General features: G+C 45.6%; 1 protein-coding gene across 1 annotated transcript; it reads left to right on the top strand.

The window, feature by feature from the left end:
* Window positions 1–137: 137 nt before the first annotated feature.
* GET4 (guided entry of tail-anchored proteins factor 4) lies at window positions 138–12365 on the top strand. Its single transcript, XM_066329708.1, has 9 exons — window positions 138–488; window positions 4847–4925; window positions 5339–5420; window positions 5730–5879; window positions 7478–7616; window positions 9421–9561; window positions 9646–9721; window positions 9899–9971; window positions 11006–12365. Exons 1-9 carry the CDS (start codon window positions 145–147, stop codon window positions 11092–11094), a joined length of 1173 nt encoding a protein of 390 aa, XP_066185805.1. The 5' UTR covers window positions 138–144; the 3' UTR covers window positions 11095–12365.
* The last annotated feature ends 843 nt before the right edge of the window (window positions 12366–13208 follow it).

Raw genomic sequence — 13208 nt, forward strand, 5'->3', positions numbered from 1 at the left:
CTGAATCCCTGAGCCAGAGACTCCTCACCCGGTCTGATTGCCTGCGCTCCATCAAGCATCCCTTGATTCTCATTACTTTTTTTCAATTCTGCTGCAGTTTCCTGTGCTGTTGTGCTCTCCAGGGCCGGTAGTGCCCCGGGCTCGATGCCCGGGGGTTCCTCTCACGCCGTTTGTAGTCCCCGCGCCGCCGTTACCGCCGGGGACGCCGCACGCAGCCGCGGGCTGAGCCTCGCGGGCCGCCGTCCGAACGGGCGGAAGCCGGGCAGCGGGGCGCCGAGGCTCCGTGCGCATGCGCCCGGCCCCCGCCTCCCCTCCCCGTCCTCCGCGCTGATGGCGGCGGCGATCATGGCGGCGGAGCAGGAAGCCGCGAAAGGCGGCGGCGGCAGGAACCGCGGCGGCGTGCAGCGCGTGGAGGGCAAGCTGCGCGCCAGCGTCGAGAAGGGCGACTACTACGAGGCGCACCAGATGTACCGGACGCTCTTCTTCAGGTACGGCCGCGCCGGGCCCGCCGCGCCGCCCCTCCCCCGCCCGGCCTTCCAGAGCCTTCCCACGCACTCTCCCCCGCTGCCGCCCGCCGCGCCCACGGCCGCTTCCCATTGGTCGGCGCACCTGTCGATCTCCGCGCCCCGCTCCCTGATTGGTCCGCCGGGGGGCGGGGTGGGGCGGGCGCGCGGCGCCGGCCCAAGCGGGGCCCGGGCCGGGCCGGGGAGCGGCGGCCTGAGCTCGGCCCGGCCGCGTCACCTCCCTCGGCCCCGCCGCCTCACTCAGCGGCTCGGGGCGGCGGGGGAGCCGCTCCTCGCCGGCCTTTGGAGCCCGACCCCGGCCCCGGCCCGGTCCGTGCCCCGCCGGGCCGGGCACTGTCCGGTGACGCGCGGGGTTGTTGCGTCACACTGCCCGGAGGTCACGGGCAGAGCGGAGTTTCGGCTCCTCGTCCCCCAGCGCCTCTCGGTGCCCCACGGTCCGGGGAGGCCGGGTGATGCCCCCCGGCCAGCGGGATGGGCTCGGGGTGTCTGTCCGGCCGTCCCCTGGTGCTCGGTTCGGGGCTCGCCCCGTGTCCCGGGGCCATCCTGGAGCTGAGCCCTGCGCGGCCGGTGCTCTGCCAGCTCAGTGGAAATGTCAGGCGGCTGCGCGGCGATGGTTTCAGGGTTTGAAGATTGACTGTTGCTCAGGGACATGGGGCTACTTTGTTGCACGGCACGGTCATCCTGGAGCCGCGGTCCGAAAGGGGCAGCTCTCAGGGTGGGCAGAATCGCCTGCGTGGAGGAGCTTTTTGGAATAAATTCCACTTGGTGTAGTATTTGTGTACGTGACGGTGACTAAGTAGAGCAGGCCTGGGCATTTACTCGGGAATGTTACTACTGCCTCTTTTGTCATAAGGAAATTGTTTTTGTTGCAAAGCATTTTTAGGCTTCATTTCTCACATCCCCTGCAATTTGCAGGGGTCACCCTTTCTCTCACCAGATTTTAACATGTAGACCCTTGCTTGTGGGAGCACAGAAGGTGTTTGTTCTAGGGGCTGCCTCACTTGGTCCTGGCTTTGTTTACTTGTGGCTCTGCTGGGAGAGGACAGGATGGAAATTTGGCTTCGCAGAATCCATTCGGTTGGAAACGACCTCTGATGTCATCAAGTCCGACTTTTTGGGCAGTGACAGTTGACAGTGATGGACATCACTTGTCAACTGAACAGTGGCACTGAGTGCCACATCTGGCTGTTTCTTGAGCCCTTCTTGAAATGTGATCCCACCATCTCCCTGGGCTGCTGGGCCTGGTGCCAATGCTTCACCACCTTCTCTGAAGAAATTTCTCCCAATGTCAGACCTGAACCTCCCGTTAAAGCCATTCCCTGCCATCCTGTCACTGGCTGCCTGGGAGAAGAGCACCTGGCTCCAGCCTCCCTTCAGATGTTGTAGGCACAAAGGTCCTCCCTGAGCCTCTTTTTGTCCAGACTGAGTCCCCACCAGCTCCCTCAGCTGCTCCTTGTCAGACTTGTGCTCTGGACCCTCCACCAGCTCCATTGCCTTTCTCTGGATGTGTTCCAACCTCTCAGTGTTTTTCTTAAAGTGGGAGGTCCAAAACTGGACACCACCCTCCCTTGTCCCGTGTCTTGTGTCTCCTGTCCTCAGGCCTCATCTGTGTTAGGATAAGAGCAGGCCTATGAGTAAGCACAGAAAAATAGCAGTCATGGAAGAAAGTGGGGAAGAAAGTCCTTGGTGATTAATCCTGCTTGTGCTCCCATTGTACATCAGACAGCCTGCCCTGCCCTGCCCTGTGTACCAGCACCAGCACATTAAATCAGTTTGTTCTTCCATAACCCCTCTGATGGGATCAGCGAGGCACCATCCAGGCCTTAAGTCTTAAATTGTATTTGAGAATAAATCTAAATTTAAGACAAAGCCTGGCCTATTTTATAGTAGGGATTATGTGATGTGGTGTCTGCAGTGGTGTGAGAAGTCTTGGCTCAGGAGGTCACTTCTCCTCCAGTCTTCTGGATGTATTAACTCACATACTCAAACCTCCCTGAATTAATTTAGAATCAAAGGTCCTGCCTTTTCCATTTTAAATACAAGTGAAAGGATGTGTTCAGTTAAATGAAAAGGTGACATTTGCATGGCTGAGTAGTCTTGTCAATCCTCTATAAAATGTGATAAAAATCAGCATTTTTTCCCAGCATATTAATGCTCATTGGGGTGACCTGAGCTCTGGAACTGTGATTGGGATAGCTAGTGCTTATTCCTTTTAAACACACAGGCCTGTAAAACATTTGTCTCATCTGTCAGAGGGTAAACTTGAAATCCTGACTCAGTTTCGTGCACTGAGATGTATTTTAGGGTGGAGGAGGGGAAGAAGTGGAGGAGGAAAGATTACCATAAGCCTGCCTCCTGCAGACTTATTATCCCTCTGTGATCCAGGGAGCAGGTGGAAAACTGCTGTTCCTGCCTAACCCTGAGCTCCCCTGGGCACACCTGAGCTGCTGGTGTTTGTTACTCCCCAGGCTGGCTGGGCTGAACTCTTCTCTCTTCATTATTTGGTAACTGAGTCACTCTTCAAAATGTAATATCCTTGTTACATCCATTTCTATTCTCCCGAAACTTGTAGGGCATTTTTCTGGTATAAATATTGTGTTCCAGGATTTCTCTTGTTTTAAATACCATTTAGAGCAATGTCATCAATATTTATTTTTATTAAACAACTTTTCTGATAAAAGTTCTTTGAAAAACTCCAGCTGTTATAAAATGTATTTTATATCATAAAATAATTTTCATCATCTTTTAGTACCTTCTGTAATAATTCTCAGATTAGGAGCTTCCATACAGCATTGTGAATCTACTGGAAGTAGAATTTGTGGAAGTGGGTCCATGCTGACTCCAGCTCCTAGAAGCAAACCTGGATGGGAGCCCAGCTATAAAAACATTGAAGCTGCAGATTCATTTGACTCACATTTACCATGGTGATTGCAAATCCAAGTTGTTGAGGATTATTCCAAAACTAAAACTTGTGCCTTCCATTATTTCAGTTCTGTTTTGGATAAAAGACCTTGGGGTTTCTTAGAGTTGATGTGCAGGGTGGGAGGAGTGTCTCCGGCCTTGTTTGTTGTCTGTGTGATGTTACCAGCAGGGCCTGTCCCTGAAGGGGACACGTGTGACAGGAATCTGCGGCACAGCACAAGAGGTTTGGGATGCTCTGGTTGTCCCTTTGGTTGGTGTGAGTCCCCATGGCCACACTGTCCTGTCCGGCTGTCCCAGCACCCCCTGACTGCTCCACCCAGCACAGCAACCCCTCTGTTACCCCACGGCACTCTTGGGAACAGCCCGGGGCTTCAGGAGCAGAAAGGGGTGACAAGGGCACAGCCAGGGGTGACATAGACACTGCATAGTCAGGGGTGACACGGGCACAGCCAGGGGTGACACGGGCACAGCCTGGGGTGACACAGGCACAGCCAGGAGTGACACGGGCACAGCCAGGGGTAACATGGGCACAGCCAGGGGTGCCACAGAGGACAAATCACACTGCAGGTGCAAATGCAGCAGGGTAGAGCCAACAGCTCTGCTGATACCTACTGAGAACACAGATTTTTTGTGTAGCAGTTAAAAGAAATGGAATTTGGAAACTCTGCCACACCTAAACTGCTTTTACGGGAAATGCTGTGTCTCTCCAAGAGCTGTAGTTACTGACAGTGATGATGTGCAGGAGGCTGCGATCGCAGCTCTGTGGTAAAAGGTCCTGAGGTAACCACTGGAGCAAATTCTTCAATTCCTTATTTCTTTGTTAATTCTTAAGTGAGAAAGGTGGAAGGTGTGTTTTGAAGCATTATATTTTGTTTCTTTTAAAGTGTTGCATGGTGAATCTTGCTGGCTGTGCATACCTTACTCTCAAACCCAGGAGAGACGAGCTCCTTTGGTTCAGCAGAGGACTAGGACAGGCTGATGTCCCCTGGCAGAGTAGTAGTGGTCAGAGAGACTTAGACCAGTGGAAAGGTCTCCAAGAGGTATTCCAAAAATTGTTTCACTGGGATGGCTTTGGTGGAGGTTCAGTACATTGGCATCTTTTGCTCAGTTGAAGTCTTGGTTCATTCCCTTTCCTTGTTCCAGCCCCAAACATATTTGTAGCTTTCTCCATTTTCATTCTTATATTCTTCATTTTATTCCATCAGGTCTGGAGCAGGAAACTAATTGCAACTTGCAGTTCAAGCTACATCATTATTGAAACTAACCTGATTTAAAATAAAACCCTTGTTTGTCATTATTTTAAATTTTAGCTATCTTTTTTAATCCTTTAAATAGAAGTAACTTTAAGCATACACAACTTAGTGGTAAATTTTATCATGGCTTTGGGATTTTTTTTTCAGGTATATGTCACAAGGAAAGCATGCAGAAGCAAGAGAACTAATGTATTCAGGGGCTTTACTGTTCTTCAGTCATAACCAGGTAAGTCACTGGTTTTGTGTGTGTGGCTTGGGGGCAGGGGGTTGTTACTCCCAAGATTTTGAGAGATGAATGGTGAGTTCTCAGTGGTAAATGTTTGGGGTTATTGCTTTGTAATCTTTTGTTTTATCTCTTTGTTGAGCCTTTCTCCACAAAGAAGGATTATGCCAAGCTGGAACATGCAGCAGTAGTGTTTGTGAGCGTCCAAAACAATGCCTGTGTTCTGCTTTCCTGGAGGCTTCTCTTTGATGCCATCAATTCCTATAATTTTTTCATCAGGAAGACTGAGACTTGATAGTGTGCCCTAGCTGTAGATGTTGATAAAAGCACTAAACCTGCCACTGCCAAAATTCTGGTTGATGTTTCTTTTTATGCCCTGATACATTCATCACTGCCAGTATGTGTCTGTTTTGTAGCAGAACAGTGCTGCTGATCTGTCCATGCTGGTTTTGGAGTCTTTGGAGAAGTCAGATGCAAAAGTAGCAGAAGACCTTTTAGGTAAGGCGACCTCTGCTCTTGGTTTGGTGGCATTTAGTTGTGCTTTCCCTTCAGAGTGATTTGTTAATATTCTAGAGAGCTGCAATCCTTTTTGGATGCATTCCCAACATGGCTAAGGGTTACCTTCCCCATAGGAAGGGACTGGGGGAAACTCTGTCAGACAGTTACAGGTTCCTGATGACTTTGTGGGCATGATTGGAGCTAACACTACTACCTGTCCTAAGGGTGGATCTTAGAGAAACATTAGAAGCATTACAAATCATCTTATTTTTCTTAATGCTACATGTTTTTCAATCTTATTGCTTCTAGAAAACTTGGCTAAATTGTTTAGTTTAATGGATCCAAATTCTCCTGAAAGAGTGGCTTTCGTATCCAGAGCACTAAAATGGTCCAGTGGGGGATCAGGAAAACTTGGACATCCAAAACTACACCAGTTACTAGCTATTACCCTGTGGAAAGGTATGAAAAATCAACTGGCTTTTCTGTGTTTTCCTTTGTAAATGTTGAAAGTAACGTGTTATAAGAGATCTGCTTTGTGAATAATCTAAGGAGGCTGAGATGGGAATGATTGACTGATTTCTGCTACATCTGATCTTTGCATTAATGTCTTCTTGATGTTACAGGAAAAGAATGGGTCTTTAGCTCTATATTAGTGCAAAATCCAAAACACAGCTGCTGTAAGGCTCTCTGTAAAAGGCAAGTTGATCCTTTAGACATTGAGGTAGTTTGATTTGTCATTAGAAGGAAAATGGCCAGGGAGCAAAGATGTTCTGTTGGCAAGTTTTTTTGTTTTTAAATCCTGGATAAACATGACAAAGATTGAAATACATCACCTGGCATCCAAAGCAGTCTTTGGACTGTAATTAAGTACTTTTTGAGAAGTTGGCCAGCAGGGTTATTGCAAACCAAATGCTGTTGCCTTTGATTTATGAGCCATTTTATCACTTGTGATGGGTTATAAGAGAAACACAAAATGCTCTAAATAATCATTTTACTTGTGGGTGATAGCCAGTATTTACAGTTTTGTATTCAAAACCTAACAAAGGTGATTGAGAACAGTTCAATACATGCCATTTTTCTGTGGTTTCACATGGATAACTGTGCAAGATGATTGTTTATTTTATATTTTTCAGTAGCTGCCAAGTGATGACAGTGGTTTCATGTAACAACCCAGACCCAATAATGGTCAATGCTGCAGCCTCTCTGCATGCCGTAGGCACTTCCCTAGCTGCTGTCTTGGGATTTGTGTTAGCCTGATGGCTGCTGCCAGCCAGAAAGGGAGGTTTTTTTCTCACAGCATTCAAGTTATAGGCTGCTACAATTAGGATAAGAAACAGTTGCATTCTGAAAGTAAAATTCCCCATTTTGTAGCTGCCTGCTCACTGTTCTCTTGAAGAGCAAAATGCCTACATTTTCTCAGTCTGTAGCTTGAGTTTCATCACAAAAGGCTGAGATTTTTAAAACAAAGCTTTCAACTTCAGAAGATTAGCAGCCATCCAGTTTTGTCATTGCAGTGATTTTGCACAATCCTTTGCTTCAGGTTCTAACAAATTATTGCCATTTCTTATCCCATTTTTCCTGTGTAATTGGTGTTCTGTTCAGCATATGGAAGTGATTTTAGTTTTGGTAGCAAGAGTGGGCTAAGCTAAAAATGGGAAAGGAAAGAAGGATGCTGAAGGTGCTGTTTGACTTCTTGGTGTACACGGACTAATATGGAATTTCTTGATTCCTGTCCTAAACACTGGTGAGAGCACATCAAGTGTCAGCATTCACGTAGATAAAACTATATGACCAAAATTCAAGCCAGCAGTAGCTGTAATCAAGTAAACTGTATTTAATAGCAGTTGTTCAGATGTATTTAGGGTAGAATTTAGTATTATCTCCCTTTATAAATTGACTGTAACTTACAGACTTTTTACCAGCTGTCTTGTTTATGTACCACACCCGTAACTCTTGTTCTTTTACCAGCTAATAAAGTACAAGCCTTATAAATTTGGTTTTATGTTCAGGTACGCAGAACTGATTCCTTAAAAGGCTTTTCCTTGTTCTTTTTCTAGAGCAAAACTATAGTGAATCTCGGTATCACTTCTTGCACTCGACAGATGGTGAGGGCTGTGCAAACATGCTGGTGGAATACTCCTCGTCCCGCGGATACCGCAGTGAGGTGGACATGTTTGTAGCTCAGGCAGTACTACAGTAGGTGTTAAACTTCTTTTGAAGCATTTTGCTGAGATGACATTATGTGTGGGACCAATCTGATGTAACCAAACACACAGCCTTTTGCAAAGAGGAACTGTGAAACTGGCCAGAGCAACAACAGGAGCAAACCGTCTGAAAAGCCCATGTGTTAAATTTGTCAGACTGGGGAGGAAAAAAGTAAAATAATGTATTAAGGTCAAAACCTGAAATTATATCCATTGCCTGAAGAATGAATGTAATCTGTTTAACCCTGAAAGCACAATTCTTAGTTTTATTAGCAGCACTTTATGTTTAGTTTAGGGCTTATCTATATGTTCTTACAAATACTGGACTCAAGCAGGCCCTGTATTTAGCACAGAACTTTCACTCAGGCCCTAAGAGGCAGCTTGTCATGGTCAGCCTGGTTTGTGAGCAGCAGCTTGATGGCTCTTGCCTTGACAGAGTTGCTGCTGGCTCTCATTTTAGGCATTTATTTTGTAGGAGGTGGGAATGCAAGCTATTGTGTGCTTTTGCAGAGCTCATGTAGAATGAAGGTTGACAAAGCCAATTTTACTGTGTTTAATCAGCTGATGGCTTTCTTCAGGCAGGGAAAGCAGCTCACGGAGGAGTCTGAGGAGGAGGTGGAGACAGGACTGTGTGGCAGGGAGTCAGGGAGAGAGTAGGTGTTGGGGAAGAGGGAGGAGGTGAGAGCAAGTTTCTCTCTCTTTTGGCAAGCAGTGAGCTGTCATGTCAGATTTGTCCTGCTTTCCATAGCTGGTTGCTATAGATTGCTGTGATTTTGAGCAATAGCAAATCTTTTATGGGAATCCAGTATGTGCAGAACTCAAACAATTATATGGGGAGAAATTCTGTGGAGAAGTTAAAAGATTATATTTTCATAAAGCACTTCTACTGCGTCCTTTCCTGGCCTATATGTCAAATACTGTGTTAAATCCTCATACGTGGTAGTTTATTCACTAATGAAAATAATTGCAGTTCCTTGGTAGCCGTGAAGCAAAACAGCCCCCAGCCCTTGCACATGTGAGGGTGCAGAATTAGAGGCCAGCCTGCCATCAAAAATGAGATGGCTTGTGGCAGCCTTCCTAGTGCTTGCTGACGGCATTTGTCCCAGATAAAGGCCTGTTAGGCCAATGGGACTTGCAGAGATTGCCAGTTAAATTAACTGGACCTGAACAAGGATTTGATCTGTTTGGGGAATCGATCTGTTGGGGACAAATGGCTTGGGAGCTCAAAGTAGAGCTTTATTATGAGACTTTCAGGCATGTATGTCAAGCTATTAGTGGTCTTGATGCCACATTATGTTGAGGTGGAATAGAAAGACAGAGTCAACAAATACTGACAGATACATACTAAAAGCAGAGATGTTTCGGGACGAATGGGTCTTTAATTCAGTTTTTAACTCAGCATAGTAAATCCTGGACCAGTAGAAGCAATATCATGTTAGTGTGAGTTACAGGGTAGCGAGTCTTGCTACATTTTGAAAATTGATCCTCCCTTTTAGTAACCATTATGTACAATCTGCTTAGATCCCGGTTAAACTCATTCTATTGATATTTAATGTCTGTTTTCCCTCCCAACCTGCCTATTCCACAGTGTGTTCTAGTGGTGATTTCCCCCTTCCTCAGCTGATGGCCAAACCATCCCCAAAGATGTCCATCTCTAGCAGTTGTGCTTTGCCATCAGTTCAAGCTGACATGGCCTCTGTGCACAAGTGAAATTGATTCTGGCTTCCCTGTTTCTGTGGTGAAACCATTTTTCTGCCCTTTGTTTTTAACTTGCCCCGTTCTCTTTCCTTTTTCAGATTTCTCTGCTTAAAAAATAAGACCAGCGCATCAGTTGTTTTTACGACATACACACAGAAACATCCTTCGATAGAGAAGGGTCCGCCCTTTGTGCAACCACTGCTAAACTTCATCTGGTTTCTGTTGTTGGCAGTTGATGGGTACAGTCTGATTTCTGTCATGTCGTTCTTGGTTTCCTTTGCAGTTGTTAACTGAGATTACATTTTTGCTTGTTTCCTTTCTAGAGGAAAACTAACAGTATTTACAGTATTGTGTGAACAGTATCAACCTTCGCTGAAAAGAGACCCCATGTATAATGAGGTGAGTTACTCATAAACGGGATCTCACTGAATTAGTGAAATCATGGCTGATTGTCTCCAGCCTTGTAGATAAGAGCTGGTGCTTTACCTTGTGTGGGTGACTTCTGCCCATAGTATTTCCACCTGTAAATGAAATAATTGACTTTACTGACTTTTTTTCCACCTTGTGTCCCTACAGTACCTAGATAGAATAGGACAGCTTTTCTTCGGAGTTCCGCCCAAGCAGACCTCGTCCTACGGGGGATTGCTAGGTAAGCTCTGCTTGTAGGTACCTGCAGGCTTTGATCAGTGACCTGGATAGAACATCTGTGCTGGAAACAGATCATCTCTTCTAAGGAATTCATCATTCTTTTCATAGCCTGTAGGAACAGCCCCTGCAGTAGAATACAGTGGGTTGCATGTGAAAGTAGTTTAGAGGAGCTTGTAGACTTTTCGTCACTGAGAAGGGGAGAAGCACTGAGAAGACTCTTATGGTTAATTTCTGACATTGTGGTATAGCTTCCTAAGGTAAAGAAGTATCTTACTGGTGTTAAAGCTTAATTTCCTTGGAGTTCAGTGTCTGATTTTTCTTAAATCAAATATGGGGCTTTGGTAGAGATCTAATCAGTGCTGATACAACATGAATGTGTCCAAAGAGGAAGTTCTGAAATTAATACTGCCCTTCTACAAGGACTGAAATAGAATAGAGAAATTCAGCCCTCATTTCCTGGCTCTTGAATAAAATGTGAATAAAATTAATGTTTTCCCTGAGAATTAAGCTTCTTTGTAAAGCGACTTGAAGCTTTATCTACATACATCAATTCACTGATACCCAAAGTCTGATGAAAAACATGAACATTGTGGTTTTACCATCCATAATTTGCTTTTCAGCAGTTCAGGCACCTTTAAATTGATGCCTATGAATTTCAGACAATATTTTTACAGCATGATGCAGACTGTGGCTACTTTTTGAGAGTTTCACTGCTGGAGGTGTGCTTTTTCCTCTTTTGGTTGGGGTTTTTTCCCCTCTGAGGGTGCAACTGGAGCACATGAATATGTGACTTTGGGTTTTTACCAGTGTATTCTTAGAGAATGAGCAGTATCAGTGTACAGCTAAGAGTATATAGCTTCCCCAATCAATATTCTTAATGGAAACCAGTGCGGGATTACTAATGTCTTGGTGAGACTCGTCTGCTTCAAAACTCTTGGGGGGGTTTTGTTACAGAAACCTGTAGCAGGATGGAAGATTAGTTAAAAAGTGTTTGAGGTGAGAATGTAAATTTGACTGTCCTGTATTTCATTCTAGGAAATCTTTTAAACAGTCTGATGGGAACTGGGGAAGAAGATGACACAGAAGATGGTCAGGAAGACAGCAGTCCTATCGAGCTCGACTGAATGTTGTTGTCATTGGGTGCCGTGTAAATCTGATGATTCGATGACTCCAAAGACACTTTTGGAATTTGAATCCTGCAGTTGTTTCTTGGCTCCTAAAAGGGCTCCTCTGGTCTTTTAGAAATGGTTGCTGAAATGTTTATACTGTCGGTCTATATTATTTATGTAAAAAAAGAAACAAAAAAAAAAGAGAAAGAAACCAACAAAAAGTAGCCAAACGAACCAATGGGAGCGGTCGTTAGGGGGTTTCCGATCCGGCGGCTGGGGACTGATTAAACATAGTCTGCGGTTTCTGATGCAGTATTCCCTTTTGCACAGTCTTTCAATAAAGCATAAACATGGGGCTTGTCCTTCACGGCCCACCCAATCCCGTCTCTGTTCTGAGAAAAGCCTCCTTGCTCTCTGCCCTCTTCCAAGGAAGATGTCGAAAGGCAGGGGGAGCAGTTGAATAATTGATTGGCGAGGCTGGTGCCAAAAAGTACTGCGAGACGAGCCAAGCAGCATAATTGGAGATGCACATCCCAGAGACATTGGTACAAGAACTTGCTTCCACTGCCATGAGTAACATGCACACCCTTCATCCTGCCTGCCCCTCTCCCCAAGGCCAGGCTCTGGCTGAGCCCACGCGTGTGTTTAGCCAACACTTCCTGAAAAGCACAAGGTTGAATAGCTCTTGAGTAAAAGCCCATCAATGGAACGCAGATAATTGGCTTCCAGGTGGATGTCTCTTGCCTAGGTATATAAATATGGCATCTAAAATACCTCCTGTGGCTTGTGGCTCTGCTTTGGAAGAGGTTTTGCCAGTGTAAGTTCCCAGCTGTACGTACAGGCGGCGGCGTTGCTGAGAGCGGAGCAGTTTGCCCTGGGCAGAGGACGTGTTTGAACTGGGCTGAGGGGCAAGAAAAGGGATACTGCAGAGCTTCTGGTTCTTTATGATATATTTATTTTTCTTGGGTGATTGATTCATTTAACACTTTCTGTTAAAAAAAAAGAATAAATCAATAAATAATGGAGTAACTTCACCCCCAGCAGTAGGCATAGCCATTCTCCATCTCCTCTGTAATGCAGCACAGTCTGGTACAGGGAACAGGTGAAAGGGTGGGGAAACGCTTTATTTTTTCATGATGAAAATAAAAAGGCTTAGATTAATAAACAGCAATCATGCATGGGGGAGGGATTAATACAAATTTATTGACTGTATGGAAAAAAAAAAGGCATTGACAGGAAGACTTTGTGTTAATTGTGAAGTCTCAAATAAACACTTTATACCAGGATGTGCGATGCTGCTGCTTTCTAAGAGTTTCCCAAGCAGAGCTTTACATTCCCTGTTATTTTTTTTCACTCTACATTTGACTGTGGGTCATCCAGCCCTAAGTGCTGCAGCTTCACCTCTGTGCAGTAAAGGTATCATTCTCTCGGGTACTGGAGTATCTGGAGCAGACGGGGATTGCTTTGCTGTGCAGCAGATTAAGGGAAGAGCTCCCTCTCCAGGATGGTGCTGCACATTTAATAAATTATCTGGGATGTTGGCAGAGGTTTAGAACCACATCATTTCATTGCTTTTGGCTACTAGGAATGTGCCTCTCAGGCAGCATAAAGTGTCCACAGGTCTCCAGCACGTCCCCTCCTGTGTCCTGTATAAATGATGCAATGTGAGGTGGTTTACCTCAGCTCTCTGCAGCCTCCAGCAGCCCCCACTGAGCCCTGTGTGTGCCCTGACCCCAAAGCCCCAGCCCTGACAGGGGCAGTGCTCCAGGGGCACCCACGGGTGGATATACAAAACCTATATTCAATAATTACAACACTATATACAGTACATATGCGTGTGTGTGTGTGTGTGTGTGTGTGTGTGTAAAATACATACCCAGGAATTTAAAAATACGTGTATATACACACACAGACAAACAGCCTTTTGTATAGATAATGATTATACACTTGTATGACATATTATTTATAATACTATATTTTTCTTAATTATATATATGCACACAAAACTATTTTTACAGCTACCTATAAACACAATCAAGGAGCCTGGTCTGTCCTCTCCCTCTTGCTGTGTCTGGGTTGGTAAGTAAGTGCAAGTGACTGTGTGGGTAACATACACTTAAAAACAATTT

The sequence above is a fragment of the Sylvia atricapilla genome, chromosome 15, assembly GCF_009819655.1.
Source record: "Sylvia atricapilla isolate bSylAtr1 chromosome 15, bSylAtr1.pri, whole genome shotgun sequence".
NCBI classification, from domain to species: domain Eukaryota; kingdom Metazoa; phylum Chordata; class Aves; order Passeriformes; family Sylviidae; genus Sylvia; species Sylvia atricapilla.

Bases quoted from the DNA above. Each gene is read 5' to 3' on its own strand.
- GET4 (XM_066329708.1), top strand. From the start codon at position 145: ATGCCCGGGGGTTCCTCTCACGCCGTTTGTAGTCCCCGCGCCGCCGTT. The intron at 5,880-7,477 runs GTATGAAAAATC...TTCTTTTTCTAG, and splicing joins AGCTATTACCCTGTGGAAAG to AGCAAAACTATAGTGAATCT. The intron at 9,722-9,898 runs GTGAGTTACTCA...GTGTCCCTACAG, and splicing joins GAGACCCCATGTATAATGAG to TACCTAGATAGAATAGGACA.